At 49.8% G+C, this 27,259-nt stretch overlaps 1 protein-coding gene across 1 annotated transcript in view; it reads right to left on the minus strand.

Annotated features, from left to right (window-relative positions):
• AHRR (aryl hydrocarbon receptor repressor) overlaps positions 1-27,259 on the minus strand; it is a 101,492-nt gene that overhangs the window by 43,991 nt on the left and 30,242 nt on the right. Inside the window, exon 4 of the mRNA XM_081289223.1 lies at positions 12,436-12,533. Coding sequence (XP_081145349.1) covers positions 12,436-12,533 — 98 coding nt within the window. The remainder of the gene's footprint in view (positions 1-12,435; positions 12,534-27,259) is intronic.

Raw genomic sequence — 27,259 nt, forward strand, 5'->3', positions numbered from 1 at the left:
ATCTTGGAGTCAATCCTAGAGGATTGATACCTAACCATATTTGGCAGATGGACGTCACACACTTGCCAGAATTTGGAAAATTAAAATATTTGCATGTTACAGTTGATACTTCTTCTGGATTTTTGATGGGCTCCCTTCATGCCGGAGAAAAAACTAAAGATGTTATAGCTCATTGCTTACAAAATTTTGCCACTGTGGGCATTCCAAAACAGTTAAAAACAGATAATGCCCCTGGTTATACTTCTACCTCTTTTAAACAATTTTGCTCATCATTTGGCATTACTCATATAACAGGAATCCCATACAATCCACAGGGACAAGGCATAGTTGAAAGAGCTCATCAAACTATTAAAATGTACTTATTAAAGCAAAAAGACGGAATTGGGAAGGGGTATATATTCCCCAAAGATAAACTTAAAATAACCCTTTTTACTCTAAACTTTTTAAATTTGGATTCATCAGGACTTAGTGCTGCAGAAAGGCATATGTGTCCAAAAAATGTACATAAGCCCAAGGTACTTTGGAAAGATATTCTAACAGGACAATGGAAAGGTCCTGACCCAGTAATTGTCTGGAGTCGGGGGTCTGTTTGTGTGTTTCCACAGGAAGAACAGCAGCCGATTTGGATTCCGGAAAGACTAACTAAAATCCTGACCCAGTGATTGTCTGGAGTCGGGGGCCTGTTTGTGTATTTCCACAGGGAGAACAGCAGCCGATTTGGATTCCAGAGAGATTAACTAAAGCGATTTCTACAGACCAAAAAGAAGATGATTTGGCTCAAATCCATAACAGCTGATATCCAAAACTCCAATTTGGCTATCCTTACATCTGCGACAGAACCAGGATGCTTTTTTCAATATCTATTTTATTATTGCCCTTTCCCATATCATGAAGTTCTATTTTGTTTTTTGAGCTCATACAGACCTAGGTTAATGTTTTGCTGATCAGTTCTATTTTTTTTTTTTTGACTATAAAGTTTTTAAACATTGCAATGGAGATTTCACCTGTAAAAAGTTATAAGGCCTTTACTATTATGTTATGTGTTATATGTATTATATTATGTGTGCACACTTGTGTTTTGTGTTATATGTTTGAATGTACGTATGTCCATATATCATATATGATGAACGCTCATGAAAAAATGGATCCAAATATTTTTTTTTTTATTCACATGATTTAAATGGTTTAATTTAAATTGGGTAAATAACTATTAAGAATTGTTTTAATATGTAAACAAAAAAGGAGGTTAACAGATCTGTTTGTTTACTTTCACCTTTCCTTTTCATTATATTTAATAATTCTCACCTTACCTTTTCATTATATTTAATAATTCTCTTCAAGATAATGTAAATTGTTAAGAAAATTGTTTTCTTTTAGTGTCTTCTGGAATGTTACACAATTTTTTCTTTAGCCATTATTGCCAGAATTCCTATCTTCATCCCAGTGCCGGTGAAGACAGTGTAAATTGTTAAGAAAATTGTTTTCTTTTAGTGCCTTCTGGAATGTTACATAATTTTTTCTTTAGCCATTATTGCCAGAATTCCTATCTTCATCCCAGTGCCGGTGAAGACAAAGATAAAACTAATCTACAGTTTCTGCAATAGCCATCACTGAACTGCTTGCAGAACTTGCCTAAACTATGTGTCACTTGTATGCATTGTGAACTCACTTGTATGCATTGTGAACTATCTGTTGGTGCAGCGACTTGTGGTAGTGTTGGGGTATTTTTGCTGATGATGTAATCAGTGGTACAATTTTTCCAACAAGAGCCATCAATTGGCTTGGTGTATCTTCCTCCCTTCTGCTTGTCATGACAAAGACCTCTCCACAGGTGTGGCTGTACTGGACCGGTAGTCAATGATGGGTAAGATCCAATTACAATGGTACCAACCTAAGACAGGAGGCTGACGCCCTGAGGTCAGCTCATCCGAAGACGGGTAAGGACCATATGTAGTATTGGACAACCTAAGGCAGGCACGGTCCCTAAGCCACATGCTTGTTGTTTAAACAGAGAGGGGGAGATGTTGAGAGCCACAGCCAAAGGGGCCCCAGCAAACTTCCAGCTGCCAGCAAACTTCTAGCTGCTGGCTGATGATTGGTTCATAGCGGCCCCAGCAACATCTAGCTGATTGGCTCCTCTGCGGTGATGTTCATTGGGCTGTTTCCCTGCCCTTCAGACTGCCAGCTGATGATTGGTTCACAGCGGCCCCAGCAACATCTAGCTGATTGGCTCCTCTGCGGTGATGTTCATTGGGCTGTTTCCCTGCCCTTCAGACTGCCAGCTGATGATTGGCTCACAGCGGCCCCAGCAACATCTAGCTGATTGGCTCCTCCACGGAGCTGCTCATTGGGGGACTTCTTTGGCTCCGCCCACACTACCCAGCCAATCAGCCTCAAGAGCAGGAGGATTGTGGGAGGTGGTGAGGTTTGTGTGGGGGTGAGAGGCTTGTGGGAAGCCGGTGGTGGCAGTTGGGCTCTGAGGGTTGTTTCCTGAGGAGCGGTTTTGTTTGGCGTTTGTAGTTCTAAAAATAAAGTTAGTTTCTTTTGACAAGTGACTCCTGAATTGTGCCCAGCCAGACTGCGGCAGTGGTGGGCTCCTGGTGTTGCTTGGTGACAGCTTCCCTTGAGGAACCAGTACCTGGGGCCACCATGCTTAGTGACTCCTGTGGCTTTCTCTGTGCCCAAGGACCATGTGTAAAAACCACGGAGAACATGGAGTACTTCCACCCTTAAAAGGATCTCCTTGGCCTGGACTGCTGGTGACCCACCTGTTACCTGCTCACCCATCCTCAGTCCCCCATGTCCACCTTGGCTGGCCCCCTATGTCCCCAGCCCCCAGATTCCTCTGTCACTGTCTTGCCAGCACTGTCAGCTATCCCAGGGTTCACTGTGAGCAAAGACATCCCAGGCCAGCAGTTGCTGCCTAGGGGACCATGTGACTCGTGGGTGTAACCTGGTGCCCTAGGAGGACCCCAGATGTGGGCAGTGCAGCCTGCCTTCTGTTTATGCCATAGGTACTGGGGATTCTTGGCCCTTGGGCCTCTCACCTGGCCCCACTTGAGACCAGGGTTCCACAGTCCCCTCCAAGAACATGCTCAGAATGACCTAAGGACCTCCCAACAGTGCCACCCTGGGAACCAAGCCCTCAAACACAAGGGATCCTTGGGGGACACAAGTGAACAATAAGCCACATTCATGCCACAGCACTGGACTAGAATCGGGTGCCAACAGGCGGCCGATCTTTTGGAGGCTTCAGGAAACCCATTTCCTTGCCTTTCTGTTTCTTGGGGCCACCCCCGTTACCTGGCCCACTCCTTCTTCTTCCACCTGCAAAATCAGCAGGGTGACGTCTCTGACCCTTCTTCTGTTTGAGAAGGATGCAGGTGAGAAAGGTCCTGCCCTTCTCAGGATTCTGGTGGGCCATCTCCCACCTCAAGGTCTTCCCCCTAATCACACGGCACCATCCCTCGGACCACATAAATCAATCCCACAGGCTCTGAGAATCAGGATGTGGACACCTTTGGAGTTATTGGTCTGCCGACATCAAATACAAAGTTGCTGAATATACTAACAAGTAGAATAAGGAACTCAAGGGAAAGGACAATAAGCAGAAGCTAACTCTGAGGTGACACAAAGGTGAGATTATCAGGTAAGAATTCTAAAATAGCAAATATCATCACACTCCACAAGGTAAAGGTAAATACTCCTGAGACAAGCAAACAGAAAAAAAATTAAGTCTCTACAGAGAAAGAGACTATAAAAAAGAATCAAATGGGAATTTTAGAACTCACAGAAATATGAAATAAACACTTCACTAGATGAACTCAATAATAGAATGAAGGTGAGAGAGAAAAGAATCTATAAAGTTAAAAACAATTCAATAACAATTATCCATTCTGAGAAAGAAAATATTAGAGAAAAAGAACAGAGCATCAGGAAGCCATGAGGAAATACAGAAAGAGTTAACATCTGTTTCAGCTGAGTTCCTGAAATGGAAGACAAAGAGATGGCACGGTAATTTTTTTTGAAGAAAAATAGCTGAAATTTCCACAAATTTGGTGAAAGAAATAAACTTATAGGTTCAAAAAGATGAGGGAACCTAAAACAGAACAATCTCTAATATTCAAACAAGATGCATCATAGCTAAGCATTAAAATCAAAACCAAAGAAAAGGAAATAGCTCTAATGGCAACTACAGAAAAAGGAAACATCATTTACAGGGGACAATAATCTGAATGACTCTATTTCTCATCAGAAACCATGGAGAACCAAAGAGAATAGACATCTTCAAAGTGCTGAAAGAAAAGAACTACCTGACAGAATTCTATACCCAGCAAAACTACCAAAGAGACAACCAAGAGCTCATCACCAGCAACTTACACTTTAACAGTGCTCCATGGAGTTCCTCAGGATGAGGGAGAGCATCAGACATGGAGACGACCTGCAGCAGCAGGACAGGCTCGCCTGACCTCTTAAGTTTCTTAAAGTATGACTATAGAAAGAAACAGTCATATTATCTGAAGGTTTTCATGTATGTAGACGTCCACCACATAAGGGAAAGGGCAAAGGGGGTACCTGGCATGAGGTGTTTAGGTTTTACTTGAAGTGCCAGACTCTTACCTCTAAACGTCAGGTTGGCCATATATCATAACCCTTAGAGCACTTAAGAAATAATAAAATAAAATATACATTCAAAAGCCACTAGATAAAGTGGAACACTAAAAAATATTCCCATACCAAAAAGGGACATAACTGATGAAATCGGGAGACCAAAAATAAAATGCAGCCTGGAGTCCAATAACATCAATGGTCATTCTAATAAAAATGCTTGGAATGTAACAATTAAAAGATAGAGAGTGTTAAAAAAAAAGATAGAGATTGATTTTCTGGATGCTAGCAATAAATTACAGAAACTTAAAATTTAAAAACAGTCCATTAATAGTAGCAACAAAAATGCAAAAAACACTCAGGTGTAAAGCTAGCAGACACACACAGGCCTTTTGTGCTGAAAACACAGAACCCTGGCGGGGCCAGAGAGGAGCTGAGTGGTTCAGTACTTTCCCAGCCAAGGCCAGATCCTGGGTTTCAGGCCCAGTGCCACAAAGCCAACCAACCACCACAACCCCACCAGAGCCAAGCTGTCATGGAAGCCCCTGGCCCTCAAAAGGCAAGTCCCGGCTCTGACTGAGTAGCGCTGGGCCCACCCAGCACAGAACTGAGAACCTATGGCCCTGACGACAGGGGCTCACAGGGCTGTGCAGGCTCCGGCCCCAGCCCTTCCCATCCTATGTCCCTCCCAATCTCCCTCCTCTGCCCGGCCCCACTCAGCACCTGGGTCAAGGTACACACTGGGGTGGCCTCTGGCGCTGGCCTTGGAGGAGCCCAGGACTTGGGCCCAAGAGCCTAAAGCATGGGGACCAAATAGCCAGGCCAGGCCCAGCCCATGGAACCCTGGACAGGCTGAGGGCCCTGCTGCTGAGTCTCCGTCTTACATCGACAGGCTCTTCACACGGCCCCTGCCAGCTAGGCAGCTTGGAGTCACGACCCCTGCCAGGAGCCCTCCTTCCCAGTGTCTCTCAGAGGTGGAGGGTCAGGTGGAAGAGTGATGTTGGCGTTTCTGTGGCTTCATTCACTTACTTTGCTGTTTGGGAAGATTCTTAAGTTTCAGAAAGTACCTCTGGCCCCAACATTTGAGAGTCCCTGCACTAGAAATGGGAGGCGGAGGATCCACCCACCCAGTTCCAGTCAGAGCAAATGTCCAGAAACAGAGACACAGAGACATGGACCCACAAGGTAGAACTGGAACTTGTTCTCTGCCTTCTCCAGTAACTGTTGAATTGCCTTCTGCAAAGCAGAGTGGGGGAACCCGTTCTGACCTGGCTGGCGATGGAGGGTGGGTGGGCTTCTGAGGGCTCCAGGGATCAGGTGGCAGTAGACCCTGACCTCCAGCCTTGAGGCCCCTTCCACCGCTTTCCTGGGGAAAGCTCCCAGAAGGAGGCTCCAAGCATGCCCTCAGGCTGCTGGGCAGCAGCACAGAAGTCAGCAAGGCCTGCCTCCCCCCTTGAGGCGCCTGGCTTTCAGGTCCAGGGCTTATGGAGGCTCAGGAAAAGGTGGCTGAGCTTCCACAGATGCCCACGGAGTCAGAGGAACCCTGGAAACTGGGAGGACGTGGCTCCTTCCTGTGCTTGACATGGCAGAGAATGTGATTCGTAAGTCCATCGATTCTCATCAGAGAATTCCCTCGGCAGAGGCCAGGGACCTCAGATCCCCCTCTGGGCCTGCTGTGTTCTGGGCACCCTGGGCACTGGGAAGGTCAAGAAACTACAGACACAGGCCAGAGGGCTCCAATGAACCTCGCAGGCAAGACTTGAAGGGGTAGGGCCAGCACAGTAGTGAGGACACCTGAACAAGGGGCACAGACTGACCCTCGCGGCCCTCCACAGCCCTCTCCTCTCTGCTTTGTGCAAGTTTCAAACTTCAAGAAAAGCCACGAGGGAAGGAGGCGAGGCCAGTAGGTGCAGCCTCGCCTGAGGGTGCTGGCCTGTCTGTGGGTGGCTCTGAAGATCTAGCACTTGAGGACAGGGTGGGCCTGACACCTGGGCACTAGTGATGGGTGATCAGATGGCCAGTGCCTTCCCACAGCCCACTCCCCCAGATCCAGCTACAAAGGGTGCAGGGGGCTGCAGAGGGTCCAGGGGTCAGCAGAGCCCACAAGGAGCCCCCCACAGAGATCTGCCCACACCTTCCATCTGCACAGTCACCTGGGGGCACAGCCCAGGCTGGCCCAGCAAATGTGGGGGACAGACGGATACTGCCCACTGGCCCTGAGGCCACCCCCTGGCTCTGCTCCACGTCAGACCCAAGATCCCTCCCGCCAGCTCCTGCAGGCCCCTGTGGTAGGCCTCGGCCCCCACAGGCTGTTCTTTCCTGCTCCCTGAAGGGGTCACAGAGCTGGCAGGACTGGCCCAGGGAGAGCCAGCACCCAGGGCTCAGCACTCCCTCCAGGAAGAGAAAAGCCCAACTTCTGGTGAGACAAGAATGGCCCCACCTGGCTCTACTGCCAGCCCAGGGGGAACCCACATGGAGAAGCTTGGTGCTGACTTTTCTGGATGCTTAACTTGGAAAATAAATGTCTTATTTTTTTTTTTATTAGGTTCTGTTGTAGTGAGCCGTTTCTGCGAACTGCGGTCGCCATTACAAGATGGCGCTGGCTCGACTGTGGTTTGTGACAAACAACTCCTTAATTGGGAGAGTTGGTGCGTGGTTTTCTAACACCCTATGAGAAAGCTCCACGTGGCAGCTTCGCATTGGGGCTTGAGATGCTTTATTAAGGCTGGTAGGAGCATTCAGGTAGGAAGATGAAGAAGAGAGAGAAGGAAGATGAAGAAGAGAGTAGAGTGTAAGAGATCTCGAGAACCTGAATAAACGACTGGAAGAAGATTCCCGGTGTTGCGTCTTCCTTGCGGGCAAGGGGGTCGCGACAAATGGTGCCGAGACCCGGGAAAATCAGAACTTTCAGTCGTCAGGAGTGGTGCACCAATCGTCCCGTGAGTGGACCCCTCGTCCCGTGAGTGGACCCCTCGTCCCGTGAGTGGACCCCTCGTCCCGTGAGTGGACCCCTCGTCCCTGAGCGGACCCCTCGTCCGTGAGCGGACCCCTCGTCCGTGAGCGGACCCCTCGTCCCTGAGCGGACTCCTCGTCCCCGAGAGCGGGACCCCGTAGGCCTCATATTTTATTGCAGCTGCTATGTGTACTTTCACTTTTGTTTTCTGTGTTTTTTTGTCGTCTGTGTCTTTCGTTTTCTGTGTTCCTTTTGTTGCTGTGCCATGGGTGCCGCAGCAGCAGATTAATTATGACCCTGGGATCTATGCCCAGGGACGCCCACTGCAGCCGGGAAAAGGGAACAGGAGCCCGCCCCGGCCCGGAAGCCGGAGTGTGCGGGGATGGTCCAGAAACAGAGCAGGCTGCTGCCGCAGTAAGAGCTTGGCCAGGCGGGGAAAAATGCAAACAAAATCAGGCAAGGTGCGGTCGGCTAGGAAATCTTGGGGAACTTTTGCCCTGAGGGTGAGCGACGGACTCCGTGTTGCTTGCATCACCATGGTAACCATGGGCTGCCTGGCGGAAGAGCGACTTCCTGGTCCCACCTCCCACACTCTTGGGGGCTACCGATTGGTTCTTCCACAGTCACTCAGACAGGACTTCTAGTCCCGCCTTCCAGCCACTAACCTGTACTGCTGCATTTCAGATTTCTACCGGAGCTACTCAGAAACTGTATTTTTAAAAAAATGCCTACCTGTAAATGCTAACGGAAGATATCTTTTTCAGACAAAATTTGATTCCACAGGTTTCTATGTTAAACTCATAAGATGATAAATTGAAGACCCTGGCGGAGTCTGTGCGCACTTATGGAGTGGATGCCGCCTTCACACTAACTCAGGTGGAAAGCATTTTTGATCAATCTCAAGTTAATCTCACAGGAGTTTCTTGTTTTGGCTTCGGGAACGCTCATTGTATTAGCCTTAAGACCAAGAATTTGATTAACTGGAAGGACCCATTGCGGTCCAGTCAGGTCTCAGGGAGCATTCTCAGTGCTGTATTGAGCTAAGTAGCCTCAGGGGAACAATCAGGCTCAGGAACCCCCGTAAATAGCTCTGCTTTAAACATAACTACCTTGGCTATTGTCTCCGAGGTACTAATCCCAGTGCCTCCTTCTTCTAATAGTCTTTATAATGCCACTCATTTTAAGGCCTCTCCTTACTGTACCCCTAATCTTGGTTTCCCCCCAACATTTACGCCTTGTCAGGATCATTCTTGGGAGAAACGTCAAGTTGCTAAAGGTTTCTCCCTTTCCCCCTCTCTTAAGAGGTATGTTTATAACTTTGACAACAGTGCCAACTCCTCTCTTTCCAGGAATTTAAGCCTCTGTATGATCTCCTCCAAGGAGACCCTTTCCCCAGCTCAGTCAGGAATCCCACACCTGAGGCTCTACAATCATTAAGACTGATAGAGAAGGCCCTACAAGAGAATCCCACACCTGAGGCTCTACAATCATTAAGACTAATAGAGAAGGCCCTACAAGACACGCAGGTTACCCAGATAAACTACTCTATGCCCCTATCATTTATAATCCTGCCATCAAAATTAACTCCTACTACAGTGTTTTGACAAATAGGTCCCATCTATTGGGTCCATTTACCTGCTTCTAACTCTCGGATGATAACTCCCTTTTATGAACTAGTGACAAATTTGATCTGGAAAGCCAAATATTTGGGTGATGCACTGTTTGGAAAGACTTTTGACATTCTCATTCAACCTTATACCCAGGATATGATAAGAACATGATCTTTGGTGTCTCTTCCCTTGTAATTTCAAAGGTCAAATTGATAATCACTCTCCCCGACATAAACTTCTAGAAGACCTCAAAAAAATGTCCTATTATTTCTCCTAAAATTATTAAAGGGAAATCTATCCCGGGAGCTCAGACTGTTTATACAGACGGAGCAAGAGGGGGGTTTGCTGTTGTTTTTGATGGATCTCAAGTAATTCGACACCCTGTTCCTAGACTGTCTGCCCAAATATCAGAAGTTGAGGCTCTAATTATGGCCCTTAAACTATACAATTCCATCCCACTTAATGTGTATACTGATAGTCTCTATGTTGCTAATTTAGCCTCAGTTATTGAAGCAACCCCTTATATTGGCAGACAATTTACTATCATGGAACAATTACAAACGGATCAACTCCTTAGCTCCATGCTAAATTCCATCTAAATGCATAATCCTTACGCTTCTGTGCGGGGTGCTCACGTGATCAGACTCTACAAATTGTTTCCTTATGCCCAGTGTGTGCTCCATTCATTCATTCCCCTAGTCTAAGTGTTAATCCTAGAGGCTTACACACCAATGATGTCTGGCAAAATGATGTTACCCATTTCTGGCAAACAATAGAGGGAGAATCAGATATTACTATTCAGTTTACTTCCAATGGAAAACAGCAGCCAGATTGGACTTAAGGATATCTCTGGGGGCTGGGTGTTTGCACCCCCGGACAGTACAATCCTGGCCTGCTTTTTCGGCTTAAATTGACCACAGAACAGCCTACTGGAAGTTTAATAGGACCCAATCAGGTGCTCGGAGATCAAAAGGCCCCATCTGGACCCAAACAGCCTATAGCCCCAGCAGTAATATCTTCCCCCAGCGGTCAAACAATAACTGTGGGCTATCAAACCTTTGATTGTGCCCCTGGGCCCATACACCCTGGAACTGGAGATCGTCTTTTTGATTTGATCCAAGGAGCCTTTTTCGCTCTCAATGCCACTAGTCCTAACAGGACCCAAGATTGCTGACTATGCTTGACCTCCAGGCCGCCCTATTATGAAGGGGTAGTAATACTGTCTAAATTATCCTCTAATACCACTGTAGATCTTAAATGTTATTCTCTACCCAGCTATAAGATTTAACAGCCATGGCCAAGTCAATTACTGCTTTGAAAAAGTCCCTCACCTCCCTCTCAGAAGTTGTGTTACAAAATAGGAGGGGACTAGATTTATTATTCCTAAGGGAAGGAGGACTATGTGTAGCCTTAAAGGAACAGTGTTGTTTTTATGTAGATCATACTGGGGTAATCCGTGAAACTATGGAAAAGGTCACGGAAAGATTGGCTAAAAGACAAAAGGAGTTTGAAGCACAACAAGGATGGTTTGAACAGTGGTTTAAAAATACCCCATGGTTAACTCCTTTGATATCCACTGTAATGGGACCGCTTTTCGGTCTCCTCCTTATAGCTGCTGTAGGCCCCTGCCTAGGTAAGAGAATGACACAATTTATTAAAGACCAAATTAACATTCTGACTTCTAAGCCAATACAGATCCATTATCAACGCCTGCAGACCAAGGATGATCTTGCTGAAGTTTGTCTCCGACCAATTCGAAGATGATTTTTCTACAATGATCCCTACTTCATGCCTTCCTCCTTTTGCCCCCTTTTTCTTCTTTATTTTTACTCTATGCCTTGTTGAACCGGAACCAATTAAAGACCCAATAATGACTGGCTGAATAGATACCACTGAACGCCTTGGCAACAACAAGCTGATCTTGTAGTACCCAGAGACGGGCAACTTTCACGCTTGCACTGCAACCTAAGACAGGGGAATGGGGCCTCCCCAAAGACGGGTAAACAGTGTAGGGGCAGTGAACGACCTAAGACAGGGGCTACTTGATTCCCTTTGACGTGCAACAAACAAAAGGGGGGGAACTGCTGGCATGGATTCCCCCCGGCCCCCAGGGCTTGGATCCAGCCCTGATTTTTGTGCATGTCAAAGAGGCCAGCTCACAAGACCTTGAAGGAGCTCACAAGGCCTTGAAAGATTTGTGGTGTCTGTTTTCATATTCAGCCAATAACGGTCATGTGGGAACGTCCTGACCTGTTTGGGTCTGATAAGGTTCCTGGTTGAAGGCTTAGTATGAGTAATGGCATTTCACCTCAAGTCTGGCTTGCACAGATTACCCGTGCCTTTCTTTTAGGGTGTTACCAACTTGTTTGTCGTTATATTTCTATACAGCCACAGTTCAGCCTCGGCTATCCCCCTCCGTCCATCACGATACAGGATGCGAGGCAAGGCACTGCACTTGAGTGATCCTTGAAGTGGACCTCAAGGAGAGCATGTCCTATTGCATGCGGGTTAGACGCGTCCACGCCCCGTCCCACGAGAAAAGCGTCGGCTGATATGGTCTCAGATCTGGGGAAGGCGCCTCCTTGGGGCTGAGCCATACTATGCAGCCACTTCTGCACAGTGGGATAGGACCTCTACTCTCGCCTGTATTGTTTTTAGAAAACAAAAGGGGGAACTGTAGTGAGCCGTTTCTGCGAACTGCGGTCGCCATTACAAGATGGCGCTGGCTCGACTGTGGTTTGTGACAAACAACTCCTTAATTGGGAGAGTTGGTGCGTGGTTTTCTAACACCCTATGAGAAAGCTCCACGTGGCAGCTTCGCATTGGGGCTTGAGATGCTTTATTAAGGCTGGTAGGAGCATTCAGGTAGGAAGATGAAGAAGAGAGAGAAGGAAGATGAAGAAGAGAGTAGAGTGTAAGAGATCTCGAGAACCTGAATAAACGACTGGAAGAAGATTCCCGGTGTTGCGTCTTCCTTGCGGGCAAGGGGGTCGCGACATTCTGTCTCAGTGACAAGTGACCAGACAAGGAAGAATGAGGAACAGTCCTGATCCAGCAGGTGGGCCATGAGGCCAGGGTGGCTCTGTTCCAGCCTGGGGGCCTGGCCCCAAGAAGCTGCCCACCACCTGCAGACCCCAGCCTAAGCCACCTGGGGACAGTCTCAGGCGCTGTGCAAGAGTGAATGTGGGGACTTCAGCTCCTTGTTACTCAAAGGGCCTCCTGCATACCCAGGCTGCACAGGGCCACCGTTCAGTGGGCACTCACCTCCAACAGCAGCCGTCCCTCCTGCACGGGGGACCCTCTGTGTGGACCGTCTCCAGGTGAGGAGGCCCCGGCCGACTGCACGTGTGTCTCCTGCACGGCTGTCAGAGAAGAGCAGACAGTGAGCCCTTCGTGAGACCCCAGGCCAGCTGTGGATCCTCTTAAGCAACACTTTTCTGGTTTCCCCAGCATTCACCCCATGGTTCTTGCTGGACATCCAGTCTGGGCTGGGCTGCCACCCTGTACAGGACACACAGAGTTGTCCAGCAGCTCTGGAAAGCCCTACAGTTCTGTGGGGTGGGGGCAGCAGGAACAGGGACCAGGCCCCAGGCAGCATGGGGGACAGAGCCCAGATGGGAAGTGGTCCCTCAGGGCCACCTGCCAGCTCTGCTCTCCAGAAGCTGCTCTCAGTCTGCCCCTGACTCCAGCACCCTGGATGAAGTCCAGTGTCTGCTACGTCCTGTCTACAACCCAGTTCACAGGGTCCTCACAGCTCCTTCTTGAGACTCAAGCCTTGGTAGACCCCAACATGGCCCCACCCATGCCCCTCCCAGGCTGGGCAAAGCCCCTTTGTCCCCCTGTGCCCTGCATATTCTCTCTTCCCCTCACCTGGCATGAGCAGGACCGAGACACAGGCCAGACAAGACATGGTGGGAAAGGAAGCCCAAGGATGGGGCCTGGGGGTGGAAGAGCAGTCTGGGGGTGCCCCTATCGCTTTGGGGTGATGTCTGAGGGGACTCAGACTCCTTCACAGCCCTGTCGAGCAAGTGCTCATCTTGGGACACTGCTCTGGCCTCTAACTCCACAGCAAGCTTCTTCACTGCCATCAGGAGTCTCCACCTGGTTTCTGAGGGGCCAGAGGGGCCCAGTAAGGAGCTGGCCCAGGTGCTCAGAGGGTGGATCGCAGGTGGCTACCACTTTTGGCCTTGTAGAAAGGCTGGGGCGGGAAGCAGCCTCCTTCGCCCCTCAGACTTGAGGAGGAGAGCTGCACCTCAATCGAGGGAGCCCTGTCCTCTCAGACAGATGTGACCCTAGGTACTTGTTCTGATCTTAAGATAAAATAAACTGGTAACATGGGCACGTGAATCATGCTCCTTTTCCAAAAGGGCAACTGGGGAATCTTCCATTTGGGGACTGGTCCTGGGAAGGACTGTCTCATCTGGTGCCACTCTCATCAGATCTGCCCCCTCTCGCTTGTCAGGGACATCACAGAGCTCTGATTCCAAAGCAGCACCCCGAAGCCCCTTGTTCCTGCATGGAGCCAGGTTCCCATGAAGGTGGGCTGCTGGCTGACTCCACCCCCACTACCCAGGGAGCCCAGCCCAAACAAAAACAAGCCAGCATGGGACCCGCACCTTCGGAAGAGACCCACTGCCTGTCCACAGCCCACCTTGTTCTGGAGAGGCTGCAGTGGACTATGCTGCTGCTAAGAAATAAAAGTGGTGCTTCAATGAAGCTTGCCTCACCTCCCACTCAGGCTGGGCTGGGCTTCTCCCCCATTCTAGAACAAGTGGGGTCCTGCCACTTACCCACGGTGAGGTGCAGGCTACAGACATTCAGTGCCATGCCTCCCACTCCCAGGTGATTCCCCCTAGACCTCTGTCCAATGTCCATGTGGAACACACTGACCATCTCCCTTGGGTTCTCAGCACTCTGGTGTCCAGGGACCAGCACATGGGCATGCTCTGAGCTGGTCAGAAGCACAGGCTCCAGCCCCAGGCCCACCTGCACACTCTGGGGTCCAGATGCTGTTTGACAGGCCTCCCCATTAGATCTGGGCCTGGCCTCAGGATGGGCTGGAGCATGGAGGACAGAATGAGCCCTCACTCTGCCGAAACTGGGCTGGCAACCTCCACTCCCCCCAGAAGCCACGCTGGGGGATCAGACCCTCTGGTGCCAGGTGCAGAACCCCCTGGAGGTGAGGCCCTCCGGTGGCCGAGCCCAGGAGACGGTGACATGGTGGCTGCATGGCGGCCTCTCTGTCCTTCCCTTTCTCAGAAGCCTTGGCTCCAGCGCCCGAGTCCCCTACAGCTAAGAAGCACTGGATTTCTGTTCACTGCACTGAGTACAAGCCACTTGACTTTTAATCCCTTAATAAACCCTAAGTTTTTCTCCCTCAGCGCAGAGGAGGCAGCGCAGAGGAGGCCCTGGAAGACAGCCGAGGTCCTGGTATCACTGAGCCTGTCGGGTGCCCTGAGCAGAGACGCAGGGGACGCGGAGCCCAGAGGCCGCCAGCCCGGGCCGCACGGGGCTCGCTCCGGGGGGCCGAGGGGCGGGGCCAGCTCTGCCGCGGGCGGCGCCCGGGGAGCTGCCGCCGCCCACGCCCCTCGCGCCCCAGCCGCGGCCGCCGCCCATCGCGTGCCCCGGGCGCCGCCGCTTCCTCCTGCGGCCACGGCCGCGTCACGCGAGGGCGGCTGATCGCGTGCGAGCGGAGCGTGGAGCTGCCGGGGCCGGACGCGGCACCGCCCAGCGAGCCCAGCCTGCGCCGGCGGCTCCTCCGAGCAGGTGTCCCTTCTGGGAGCCAGCGAAGGTGCCGAGGGTCTCTGTGACCCCAGTTAACCGCCTCTGCCCACTGCCATCCTCGCTGTCCGCGGATCCCGGGCAGGGCCGCAGGGAGAGGACGGCCTCGTGGGCCCCCGCCGTGAAAGAGTGGGCAGCCCTCTTTCTGAGCCCCCAGGCTGCCTTCCCAGGCCAGAGAGGCGCCATCAGGGCCGGCCCTGGAAACCAGCAGGATTCCCCTGCCCTGCTGTGCTCGGCACGGCCTGAAGACCAGCCCACATCCTCCCCCTTCTAAAACGCAGGGGGTGGGTCTGCCAACCACCGACCCCAAGAACTTCAGCCATGTTGGGTGCTGGAGATTCGCAGGGACACCCCAAGCAGCCCTCCAGCTGGTGCAGAATCAACTGGAACAGTTCTCACTAGGTTGACTTTTTGCATCCCAAAGAGGCTCTTTTGGAATAGCCGGCGTGTGAGGAGTTACCATGGAGACAGTTGAAACAGCTGAACCTGCAGCAAGGCAGGGAGGGTTGTGACCTGGACTGGGCCACCCAGTCCTGAAGGTGTCCCACCCTTCCTACCTCCTTGCTGTGAGACCCTTTCTCCATACCCAGGAGACATACCAAGGATACTGTGCCCTGGGACCATCCCACCAGTGGCTACAGAGAGGTCCTGTGCCTCCGCCTGGCCAAGTGTTCTTAGTGAAGGAGAATCGTAAAGACCAAGCCATCTCTGCTTCTGGACAGCATTGTGACCCTGGAAAGTGGCAGCCTCCTTGCTCCAGGCTCCCGTGAAACCAGCTCCTGGACCTCAGAGCAGTGTGTGTCAGACAGCCCTGTGGTCACCCTTCCCCACGGTCAGGGATAAGGCTGGACAAGCCAGCTGGAGCAGAGATGTTTATAGTTGTTTATAGGACTGAATCATGTTTATTTTAGATCTTCTACAGATAGAGAGGAGGGTGCAGGCAGAGCAAGGGGTCCTGAAAAAGAAGGTAGGAAACGAGACAGCAGCAAAGAAAGGCAGACAGACCCAGAACAGAAATTGGGGGTCGGCTCTGCCCCCCATTGGCACTGGAGACTTTCCCTGCATGATCTGGCCTCTCTTCCATCGACACCAGGGAGGGGTCTGGCTGGAACTTCAGGCAGGCTTCAGGCTGTAAAGAGCCCTAGCTGCTCATCCACAGAGGCTCTGCACTCAGCTCCACAACCCCCTGTGCAGGAAAGGCAGATGGACCCACTGCCCAGGTCTAGGGACGAGGGCAGGTGGACAGCGGTGGTGGGTGGTAACAGCTCCATGCTGAGGCCATGCCATGCATCAAGGTTTCACCAGCCCAAACCTGTGAGGGAGGCTGAGGTGTAGGGACAGGTGCACCCAGAGGCCCATGGGACCCAGCCGGCTGTGCTGGTACCTAGCATACACAGCAGTGTCCCAGGGCAGAAGCAGCCAAACAGGAGGAAAGCCCAAGACCCCACTTCCACTGTCCACCCTCACTTAGTAGGACAGCAGTTCCAAGAACCATGGCCTACAGGGACAGGTTCTACAGGAGTAGAGTGACCAGGGAAGATGTGACTCCCTCTCATAAAGCTTCCTGAGGTGGCCCAGCCACCACAGCCACCCGGGGACCCCCACTGCAGACAGGATCACCACAGCAAGAGCCACCTTGTCGTTCAGGACATTTGGGTCAACAGGTCCTGCCAAGCCCCTGCTGCACCTTCTGAAACTGCGACACAGGACTTCTGCCACAGGGCCTCATGGATTCAGAAGAGAAGCCCAGGGCCCCACGCCCAATTCTGGTCAGCTGCAGCTCTTGGGAAAGAGGTCCATGTCCACAGAGGCCCTTATTAGGTAAGGACCGTGCCCAGTGCCATGGTCATATGCCAACCCGAGGAAGCATGGCGCCCACATAGGAACTTCCCTGGTGTGTCTTAGAGGGTGTTTCTGGAGGAGTCTGAACTGTGTCTAATACAGGAGGTGCAGCTTCCCCAGGGTGGGTGGACCCTATCCAACCACGGAGGGCCTGAGGAGAGCACAGTGTGGGAAAGGAAGAGTTCTCCCTGAAGCAAGATGCCAATATTTCAGCACTGGCCAAGAGCCTGGGACCTGGTGCTGCATCTAATCTCTTATGCCACATGCTGGGTAGGTGACCTCTGGGTCAGTTCTTCCTCCCACCACATGGGGAGATCAGACAAGTGGGATGGGGATGTGCCCCCATCACCTGAGCCTGCTGACAGCCTCCTTTGACACCTCCTGTCCAGGAACCTGGCCAGATGTAGACTGGGGGCCAGGAGGTGGCAAGGCCACCACTTGTCACCTTGGAGGCTGTGGCTATGTTCTAGAGTGACCATAAGTGTGATGGCAGATGCCAATGAGAGTGAGAGTGGAAATGAGTGTGTGTACATGTGAGTGAGATGATGTGTGTGAGGGTGTGTGAGAGAGTATGAGGTTGTGACAGTGTGAGGGTGTGTGTCCACCTGTGAGCACAGTGTACGAAGGTGTGTGGACACTTGGTGTAAGCAGTGTGAGCGTCTGTGTGTTTGAGTGCAATTACTTATTGGGTGCGTGTGAACATGGCAAGGGTGTGTGGGAACTCTGTTGGGTGTAAGAATGAATGGGAAGGGAGGGTCTGAGGAGGGTAAGCACAGTTGTGGGCATGGCTGACTCGTGGCAGGGCATGAGTGGCAGCATGAGAGTGCGTGGAGGTGCGTGGAGGTGCTGTGATCCCCACAGCTGTGCCAGGAGGGAAAAGGCACGAGGCCTTCCAGGGTGCCCAGCTACAGCTTGTGGGGAAGAGGTTAGAAGAGGCATCAGAAGCCTGGATTCTCTGGGGCAAGAAAAGCACCTGGAATATAAATGCACACACTCCCTTCACACAAGGGCAATGCCTAGAAGGCATGAGCACAGTCCAAGATGGGCACTGCATCAACCTGCTGCATTTTCTGTAAAAAGAAGTTCCAGATTTTTCAAAATGCACCAGTGAGTTTTAGAGATTTCTCACTTCCATACAGATCAAAAAGAACCACAAAAGATGCACTTCCTCTGAGGCACCGAGGACTGGGGAACAGCAGCCTGCAGTGCCCACACCATCTCCTGTTAACCACTTTCTCAAGTCACACCAGCCAGAGCTGCAGGGCATCTTGCAGAAGAAATGCACCCTTGCTCCAAGCCCTGAGAAGTTCTGAAAGATGCAACCAAAAATAGCTCTTTGGGGGGAAAAAGAGCATTATGTATACACAACGTAGACCCATGTTTCTTCCTGATGTGAAACATCTGTTTTAAGCTAATCATTTGGTCATCCTTGTTCAGTTTCAACAAGAAATGCAAGTTTCAGCAAGACATATCAAGAGAAAGTACATCAGGGTCAGTAAAAGTCAAGAGAAGTTTTGTAAAACAAAACATGACAAGACAAAAAAGTGCCTGCTGAAATCAGATCTTCCAAAATCCAATACTTATTCCATTAATAAAGCACAGTTCTGAGGTGTGCAGAGGAACGTGCCTGGGCACTGCCCCATGGCCGAGAGCTGTCCTGAGGCTTCCGCAGGATAGAGCCTCACCTCACAGGCGAGGATGCTAGCCCACCTCACATGTACAGGTGCAGACCCTGCCCCACCTGTAAACTTTCATGTCCATGACGATGGTCCAGCTCAGGGGCCAGAGAGAGCAACCGATTTCTTTATATTGAACTTATGAGTAAATTCATAAAGTTATCTAACCATAAACTTTCCAATAACACTGATGAGGAGTTGGCCTGCCTGTGATCATCCAGGTCTTTGCTTCCTCCCATAAACCTCCCATCACCCGTCACTGTGGGCCTCCAGCAGCCATAAGAGTTTCACCATGTCACCATGGGGAGACACAGCCTGGTGGAGGAGAATGTTCTGGGGCCTGATGCTGCCAGTGCCTGGACCTCCTAGGGACATGGTCACTCATCCACCCAGGCCCTGGCTCATTTCCTCAGCATCATGGCCAGCCCCCATCTTGGGATTAGCAGGGAATTAGTGACAGAATCCAGCCACTTTAGGCCACGTGTGAAGAGAGGGGAGCAGGGAGGGCGAGAGGTTCTGTCAGGTCTTCTGGGCGGCGTGAGGCTGAGCGCACGGCCGAGGCGGCTGCTGAATGTTGGCTGAGTAGAGACTTAAGGAGGCGGCCCTGAGATGGCTGGTCAGAGGTGCCCATGCTCACCCAGCCCCAGAGAACCCAACAAATAAAACACTGCCTTTCAAAGTAAGTGGCTAAGGGAGAGTGCCAGAACCCAGCATGGAGGGGTGGGAGCCTGGCAGAACCAGAGTCGTGGAAGGTGGCAGAGAGAGGAGGATGGGGCACATGTCAGTTGTGACTGGGGACTGCCTGGAGCACGCAGGGCAGCTCTGCTTTAGAGGAGCTTGCTCAAGATGCCACAGCACCATCTTGAGAATGGAGCCTCTGTCACGGAATCCATGATGCCCCAGGGGACAGGCTCTTCAGAAAGTGGGAAAACTGGATATACACACACAGAAGAAAGGAATGCAAGCGAGCGAGTGAGCGCAGGAAAGCAAAGGATAGATGCAAAGGAAAAAAGAACTAACCCTCACCACTGCAGAAAACCACAAACATGAACAACAAGAGAGATGCAAAGGGCAAAGAATGGACAAACAACCAGAAAACAAGGCAGGAATAAATCCTCATCACTAAAACCTTGAATGTAAACAGATTAAATTCCCGAGTCAAAAGACGGAGAGTGCCTGAATACATTAAGAAGAGACCCAGCTATGTCCTGCCTACAGGAGACTCACTTCACTAGTAAAGACACACACAGACTGGAACTGAAGGGCTGGAAGACAGATTCCAAGTAGATGATCCCCAAAAGGAAGCAGGAACAGCTGCTCGTTTCAGATAAAACAGACTTCAAGCCAAAAACTGTAAAAAGAGAAAAGGAGATAAAGGGAACAATTCAACAAGAGGAAATGACAATCACAAACACATATACAGGGGCTGGAGATGTGGCTCAAGCGGCAGCGCGCTCGCCTGGCAGGCGTGCGGCCCGGGTTCGATCCTCAGCACCACATGCAAACAAAGATGTTGTGTCCGCCGAAAACTAAAAAATAAATATTAAAATTCTCTCTCTCTCTTTAAAAATAATAATACTATACCAATTTTAATTTATTAAAATAAATAAATGAACACATATACACCCATGCTGAGACACCAGACTAGAGAAAGCAGACATTATTAGATCTAGAAGGAGAGAAGGCTCCAAAGCTGTTGTGGTTGTCACCAGTGGATAGACTATCCAGATGGTTAAAACAAAAAACAGCGGAGCTAGACCATGGGCCAAACTGACCAAACACACATTTACAGAGCCCTTCACCACACAGCTGCAGAACACACATTCTTCTCCTCAGTGCGTAGAACATTCTCCAGGATAGGTCATATGTTGGGCCACAAAACTAGCCTCAAATTTTCAAAAAAATAAGACTCATATCATGTTATCTTCTCTGACCACAATGGGATAAAACTAGAATTCGACAAAAGGAATTTTATAAATTGCCTGAATACATAGAGATTAAACAGCATGCTGTGGAATGACGGGTGAATGCATAGAGAGATTTTAAAATCTCTTGAAACAGTAAACATGGAAACACAACATAACAAAGACCTACGGGAAACAGCAGAAGCCATTCTACAGTCTACAGTGAGGAGCACTCACGGAAAACCAGAAAGATCACAGGTAAACAGCCTGACAACCAGCACCAGGAACCAGGAAAGGAAGCCAAATCAAACCCTCAACAAATTAGGAATGGAAGGGACCCCTCAATATGACAAAGCAACAAATGACAACCCACAGCCACTGTCACACTGTGTGTGTCATGCAGGGGAAAAGCCGAAAGCATTTCTTCCAAGATCTGGAACACAACAAGGATGTCACTCACCAGTCCCACCCAACACAGTGCTAGGAGTCCGAGCAGAGCAGTTGGGCAAGAGAGGGGACAAGGGCACCCACACTGGAAGAGAGGAGGTGGAATCATCCCACTGCAGATGATGCCATCTCAGGAATGAGAATCCTACACACTCCACCAAACAGTCCATCAGCAAATCAAGCTGCAGGACCCCAAATCAGCACACAAGAAACAACAGTGTTTCCAATAAGAGACTGCTCAAAGAGAAATCAAAAAGTAATCCCTTTCACAAATCACAAAATAAACAAAACACATAGGAATGAATATTGCTAAGGAAGTAAAAGATCTCAACGGTGAAAATTATTAAGCATTAATTTTAAAAAATTATAAAGAAAACAAAAAATGGGAGGATTCCATTCTGAATTGGAAGAACTAACATTGTTTTTTATACACAACCAAAAGCAACCTACATATTCAATTCCCATCAAAGTACCAATGACATTGTTCACTCAACTAGAAAAAACACAAATATCATATGGACCTACAAAGACCCAGAGTTGCCAAAGCCACCCCAAGAGAGGAGAACAAGCTGGAGGCAACACAACCTGACTTCAAAACACCCTCGCTAAGGCTGGCTCTGGAGGGTCCCCTAAAGGCTCACGTGTGCAAGACCTGGTCCCTGGGCGGGAATACACAGCGCTAGGGCTTTGGTGACTGGATCATCAGGGCTCTGATCTCAGCAGTGACTCAATCCACTGATAGCTGCACGGACAACTGGAAGGTGGTGAGGCTGTAAGTGGTGGAGTGTGGCTGAAGAAAGTGGTCTGGGTGTTCCCTGGAAGGGTATCTTGTCCCAGCTCTGCCGCCCAGATGCAGGAGCCCAGCAGCCTTCCTCCACCGAGACCTTGTGCCATGAAGTCTGCTTCACTCGGTCCCAAAGCAATGGAGTCTGCTGACCATGGACTGAACACTCTAAAATTATGAGCCCAAACAGGCCTTTGCCTCCTTTAAGTAGCTTATGTCTGGTCTTATAGTCAGAGTGATGGACAGCTCACCATCCCAGTAATACAGAGCTACAATGGCCAACTCAGCATGGTGCTGGCGGAGAAATAAGACAGACCAAAGAAGCAAAATAGAAAATTCACAAATCACTCCACATGCTTATCTGTGGGCTGATGATCCATACAGACATTGCTCAAAAGAAGACCTATGAAGGCCAAAAGCACATGAAAAAAATGTGCAGCAGTGTGGAACAGGGAAAGGCAAGTCAAGCCCCCAGAGCTATCCCCCACCCAGTAAGGAGGACCTGTCAGAAAGGCAACAATAACCGTGCAGGGAGTGGAGAGGGGGTCTTCTCGCCCCTGCTGGTGGGAGTGCAGAGCAACGTCCACCATGGAGACATAGGAGGCTCCTGCAGCTCTGCACTGGCCACCCACCTAGTGTGCTTGCAGAGGGTCCTCTCACTATGGCAAGGACCAGAACAACGGCTGCAGAGGGTGACGAGATTGAGAAGACGAGCCGTGAACACGAGGGCACGCTACACAGCCTTCAAAAGGACACCACCGGTCACTGGCGCAACATGGGCTGAACCAGAGGGTGCTGTCGGTGAAAAGCTGAGCACTGAGCCCCAGATGCCACGCGTCCTCTTCCACATGTGAAAGCTGAAATGCTGCCCTCTGGGAAAGAGGCGTGGTGGGCGTGGCAGAGAGCAAGCAGACCACAGCGCAGGTGGGGAGGTGGGGACTGTCCTCTTCACTCAGACAACCAGAGAGGATTCTGGAGGAGCTGGAGCCCTGTGGCTCTGACGGCACCACAGACGTCACACTCCTGCGTGCAGGTGTCTTGGTACCCATCGATAGGACAGATCTCACATGCTCAGCAGGCACCAGAAGGCCTCAAGAAGGCCGGGGACGGGCAGGAGAGTTACAGGGCCCTCTCATCAGCACCCAACCCCCAGGCCCTGGAGAGCCTCCTCACACCCCACCCAGCCCTGCTCCTGCAGACCCCACATCCCCCCTCGGGATGCATGTGCATGCCACGGTCTCGAGGACCACAGCTCTGCATGCCCTCACTGCTCCCTGGGGGTGGCCTCTTCCCCTCGAGCCAGGCTGGGTGTCATCACAGTGGAGGACCCTGGTGACTTCCTCACAACTTCTCAGGCTTTTGCTCCTCCATTGGCTTATTTTATTTAGAGACAGCACCAAGTTATAAGAACAATATGAAGCAGACAAATACCTTCCCAGACATGCCGACATCCTTAAGCAGAGGCTGGGGTTGCACCAGCCTGCTGGGCTGGCCCTGCCCCCTCTGCCCTCTGCCCAGTGCTCCTGGCTGTCATGAACTCCAGGACACTCACTCTGCAGACTGCTCACCATCACCCCAGAAGGTCATGCAGTGGCACAGAGTGGACATCCACTCTGGCAGGGTGAAGTGAGACCCCAGAACAACAAATGCTGGATTTCCCCTTGGTAATTAAGGCCATTAACAGACACTTTGTTCATGACGACAAAAATCTCATTTCTCACCCACTTTCACCACTGATCTCAGCACCTGTGCATGATTTTGCCTGAGTTTGACTGCAGGGGTCAACAAGTGACCAGCTCAAGTGACTGCTCCTCTCTAACACCATCTCTCCTGGATTTGTTCATTAGCAGTGCACTGTGAGGAAGAGCTCCTGGTTATTTTACATCCGTTTGTGTCAGTGTGGACTGACGGAGTCCCAACTTATTTACTGGTTGTCAGCCATTGCTACTGTGAGTCATGGTAATTCCGGAGTCCACCCTGGCTTGACAGTGGCCCCTTCACAATGACACTCTACCACTCTGAGTCCACCTTGTCCTCTGGTGAATGAACTTCTGAGGTCATCTTGTATTTTCCATCTTTGGTAGGAGCCCCAAAGCTCTTGTTGCTTTTAGTAGAGTGGGGTCTTTAGAAAGGAAGATCTGCGTGTGTGGGAGTCAGCTTTTGTGGCTGTGATCAGAAGTCTGGACAAAAACAACTCAGCAGAGGAGAAGTTTATTTGTGGCTCACGGTTTCAGAGGTTCAGTCCATGGTCGGCCACCTCCAGAGCAGAACATCATGGTGGAAGGGTGTGGTGAAGGAAAGCAGCTCAGGACATGGCAGCCAGGAAGCAGAGAGAGAAAGAGAGAGATGGTGAGAGAGAGAGAGAGAGAGATGTGCCAAGGACAAAATATAAGCCCCAGAGGCATGTCCCCTGTGACCTACGTGCTCCAGCCACACCCTGCCTGCCTTTAGTTATCACCCAGTTAATCCATGCAAGTGGATTAATCCACTGATTAGGTGATAGCTCTCATCATCTAGTCATTTCAATTGTGAATATTCCTGAATATTTCAATTCTGAATATTCATTTCTGAATATTCTCTCACATGAGCTTCTGGGGGACACTTCATATCCAAGTCATAACAGGATGTCAGGTGTGTCCACTGCTCCTGGGGTGTCAATCTCCCCAGGCCCCTCAGTAGACAGGTGTAAATCATACACTCTTTATATACATATGCATGTCTCATCTCTCTGTACACTGTATTTCTCTGTACACTATATTTTCAGTATACACTGAAAATCCTGAGTTCACACCAATACCTCCAATTCAAATTCAAAACCGCAGATTCAGTACAGAGTGAAATTATTTCCCCTTATATATTGTGTGGAGATTTCTCTGGAGAGACTTAAACTAATGACTCACTTTCTTTAATGGTATCATGACTATTCAGGTTTTCTGTTTCATCTTGATTCAGTTTTAGGAAGCTTTGTTTCCTAGGAATTTTTCATTTGTCTTCAAATTTATTAGCATTTATTTGTTCCTAACAGCCTGAAGTTAGCTTTCAAATCTATATAGATGCATCTATATTCCTAATACTGTATATCTATTGCTTTATATATCACTGTGTGTATATTCTTTATGTTCCTAATACTGTTTGTTTGTTTGTTTGTTTGTTTTGTGGTGCTGGGGATTGAACCTAGGGCCTTGTGCATGTGAGGCCAGCCCTCCATCAACTGAGCTTATCCCCAACCCCCTAATACTGGTCACTTTTTTCCTTTATCAATCTCACCAGAATTCATAAAGTTGATCATTTTAATGTTCTAATGTTTTTCTATTTCAATCCACATATTATTCTGTATCATTCCCTTTCTTTGGCTCTATTCTTATCATATGTCCCTTATCAGAACTGATTGAGCTGAGTAGTACAGCACAGGCCTGTGATCCCAGTGATCGGGAGGCTGAGGCCGGAGGGTCACAGATTTAAAACCAGCCTCAGCAACTTGGCCCTAAGCAACTTAGTGTCTCAGATTAAAAAATAGAAAGGTCTGGGGATGTGGCTCAGTGGTAAAGTGACCCTGAGTTCAATCCCTGTAACCACCCCCACAAAGTCACAATCATAAAGAAATCATGGTGGGACCTCAAATGCAAAATAAGCTGGGATGACAGGGGTGTGCCATGGTGCCCAGCTTGATTGTGACTTTTGAAATTTATTAAGATTTGTTTTATTGACCAAAATGGTTCAATGCACTTAGAAAATTCATTTATAAATTTGTTTTGGATATATATAATTTTGTTTTGGGATATAGCCATTATATTTTTTGCATTTGTCAAATCTATAATTTTTATTCTTTATATGTCTTACTAAATATGAGCTATTTGTAATCTTTCTAATGATGAATTTATGTATTCTTTTTATAGTTCTGTCAATATTTGCTTGATACATTTTGAGATATTAGAAGTGTACTAATTTAGAATTATTTTATCCACTTGATGAGATTAACTGTTTAATAATTATGTTGAAAAATCTCTCCCCCGCCAGCTCTAACTCCAATAAACATTTTAGACCAAAATCAATGTTTTGAAAGAAACATACTCTCATCAGACTTCTTGCAGTACCCTTCCTGTCATTTATTTCGGCCCTTCCTGCACCCTGGAGTATCAGATGGGCTTTCTGTGAATAGCGTGTGTGATCTACGCCAACGATCTCTACCTTTTACATGGCAGGCTTAGTTCATTCACGTTTATTGTTGTGCTGCCTATCTGTTCCACCCCTGTAGTGGTTTTCCCCTACTTTCTTGTCTTTTCCTTCGGACCACATTATCTCCTTCTCATTTTTCCCTTTCCATTAGTTTGAAAATTAAAGTCCACTTCCATATGGAAGTTAGAGAATCAGCCTCCAGGGTCAATACCAGGACCTGAGAATGCTCTGACCCGAATCGCCATCCTCAGAGCCACACACCATCATGGCCACACTTTATTCCTGTTCTGCTCTCACTATGTTGTTGCTACAGCTTTGCACAGTTGTGTTCAGGTTGCTTCTCTCCGAGTGACCACCTTGCCACTCCTTGTCACTTCTGCATCACAAATCCTCACCTGGAACTCCCGTCCTTCTGCCTGAGGTACACCCTGATATTCCTGCTAAGCTCTCTCTGTGTTCTCAGCTTCCTTGTTTTTAATCTCTGAGTACTCCTTAATTTCTTGCCAGCTCATCCACCAATGTTGAAAGGGTTATCCTGCTTTATCTTGCATTTTTGGCTGCCGTCAGCAGAAGGATGAATTGGTTGCTTGCTGGAAATGGAAGAGATGAGACTTTTGAATCCCAGGGGGGCAAGGACTGTGCATTTAAGTCCACATGTATGAAGAAGAAGGGGCTCTCTCAGTATGAGTCTTAGCAGAGGCCCCAGGACAACAGATACCACTCTCCCAGAGAAAGTTGGGCAGAGGAGGCACATGCAGAGTCAACAGGAGGGTGTCCTCAGAGGATCCTGTGAGTCACTCCCCCTCCTGCACTGTGAGAGCATCAGCTTCTCCCCAGGCCCCTCAGTGGTCTGTCTCTGAGGGCTGGTGAGGGCCCCGAGGCCACCACCCCTCTGACGCTGACCCAAGGGGCAAATGTGCCTGGAGTTCTCCACGGGCATGGGCTGCAGGTGGGGATCCTGCCACCTCGGCAGCTGGAAGGCACCTCCCCGGACCTGGTGGGCCACACTGCGGCTCCCTAGGCTGGGGGTCCAAATGCTGCCCGAGGTGCCTGGAGATAATACCAAGGGCCAGGCTCAGGAGAGAAATGCCGGGGACCAACTGCAGGGTGTCACCCACACCAGGCTGCCCAAGACACCTGAGAGCCCCTGGGTTCCACTCACAGCCACGCCAGCCTCATGGGACGGTTCCTGGCCTGTTTCCACTCCTGCTGCTCCCACCCAGGAACTACAGCTACCAGTGCAGGGGACGGGGGATCAGCAGTCTACCTGGCTCCCAGTATCCTACCCACAGCAGCCCCCTGGCCTCACCTGAGACAGCTCAATTTTTAACATGTCACTAGACTGACCCTGAGGCTTAAGCAGCCTGCCGGGGCCACCTGACCAAAGGTGCTGTACCTCTGCTGGAAGGATGGTGATGCCTGGGGATGTCTGGACACTCCCAGGCTGGGAGAACCAGCCACAGAGAGACTGCTGGGCA

This window comes from Spermophilus citellus (assembly GCF_964194105.1).
Source record: "Spermophilus citellus genome assembly, chromosome: 1".
Taxonomy (NCBI): Eukaryota; Metazoa; Chordata; class Mammalia; order Rodentia; family Sciuridae; genus Spermophilus; species Spermophilus citellus.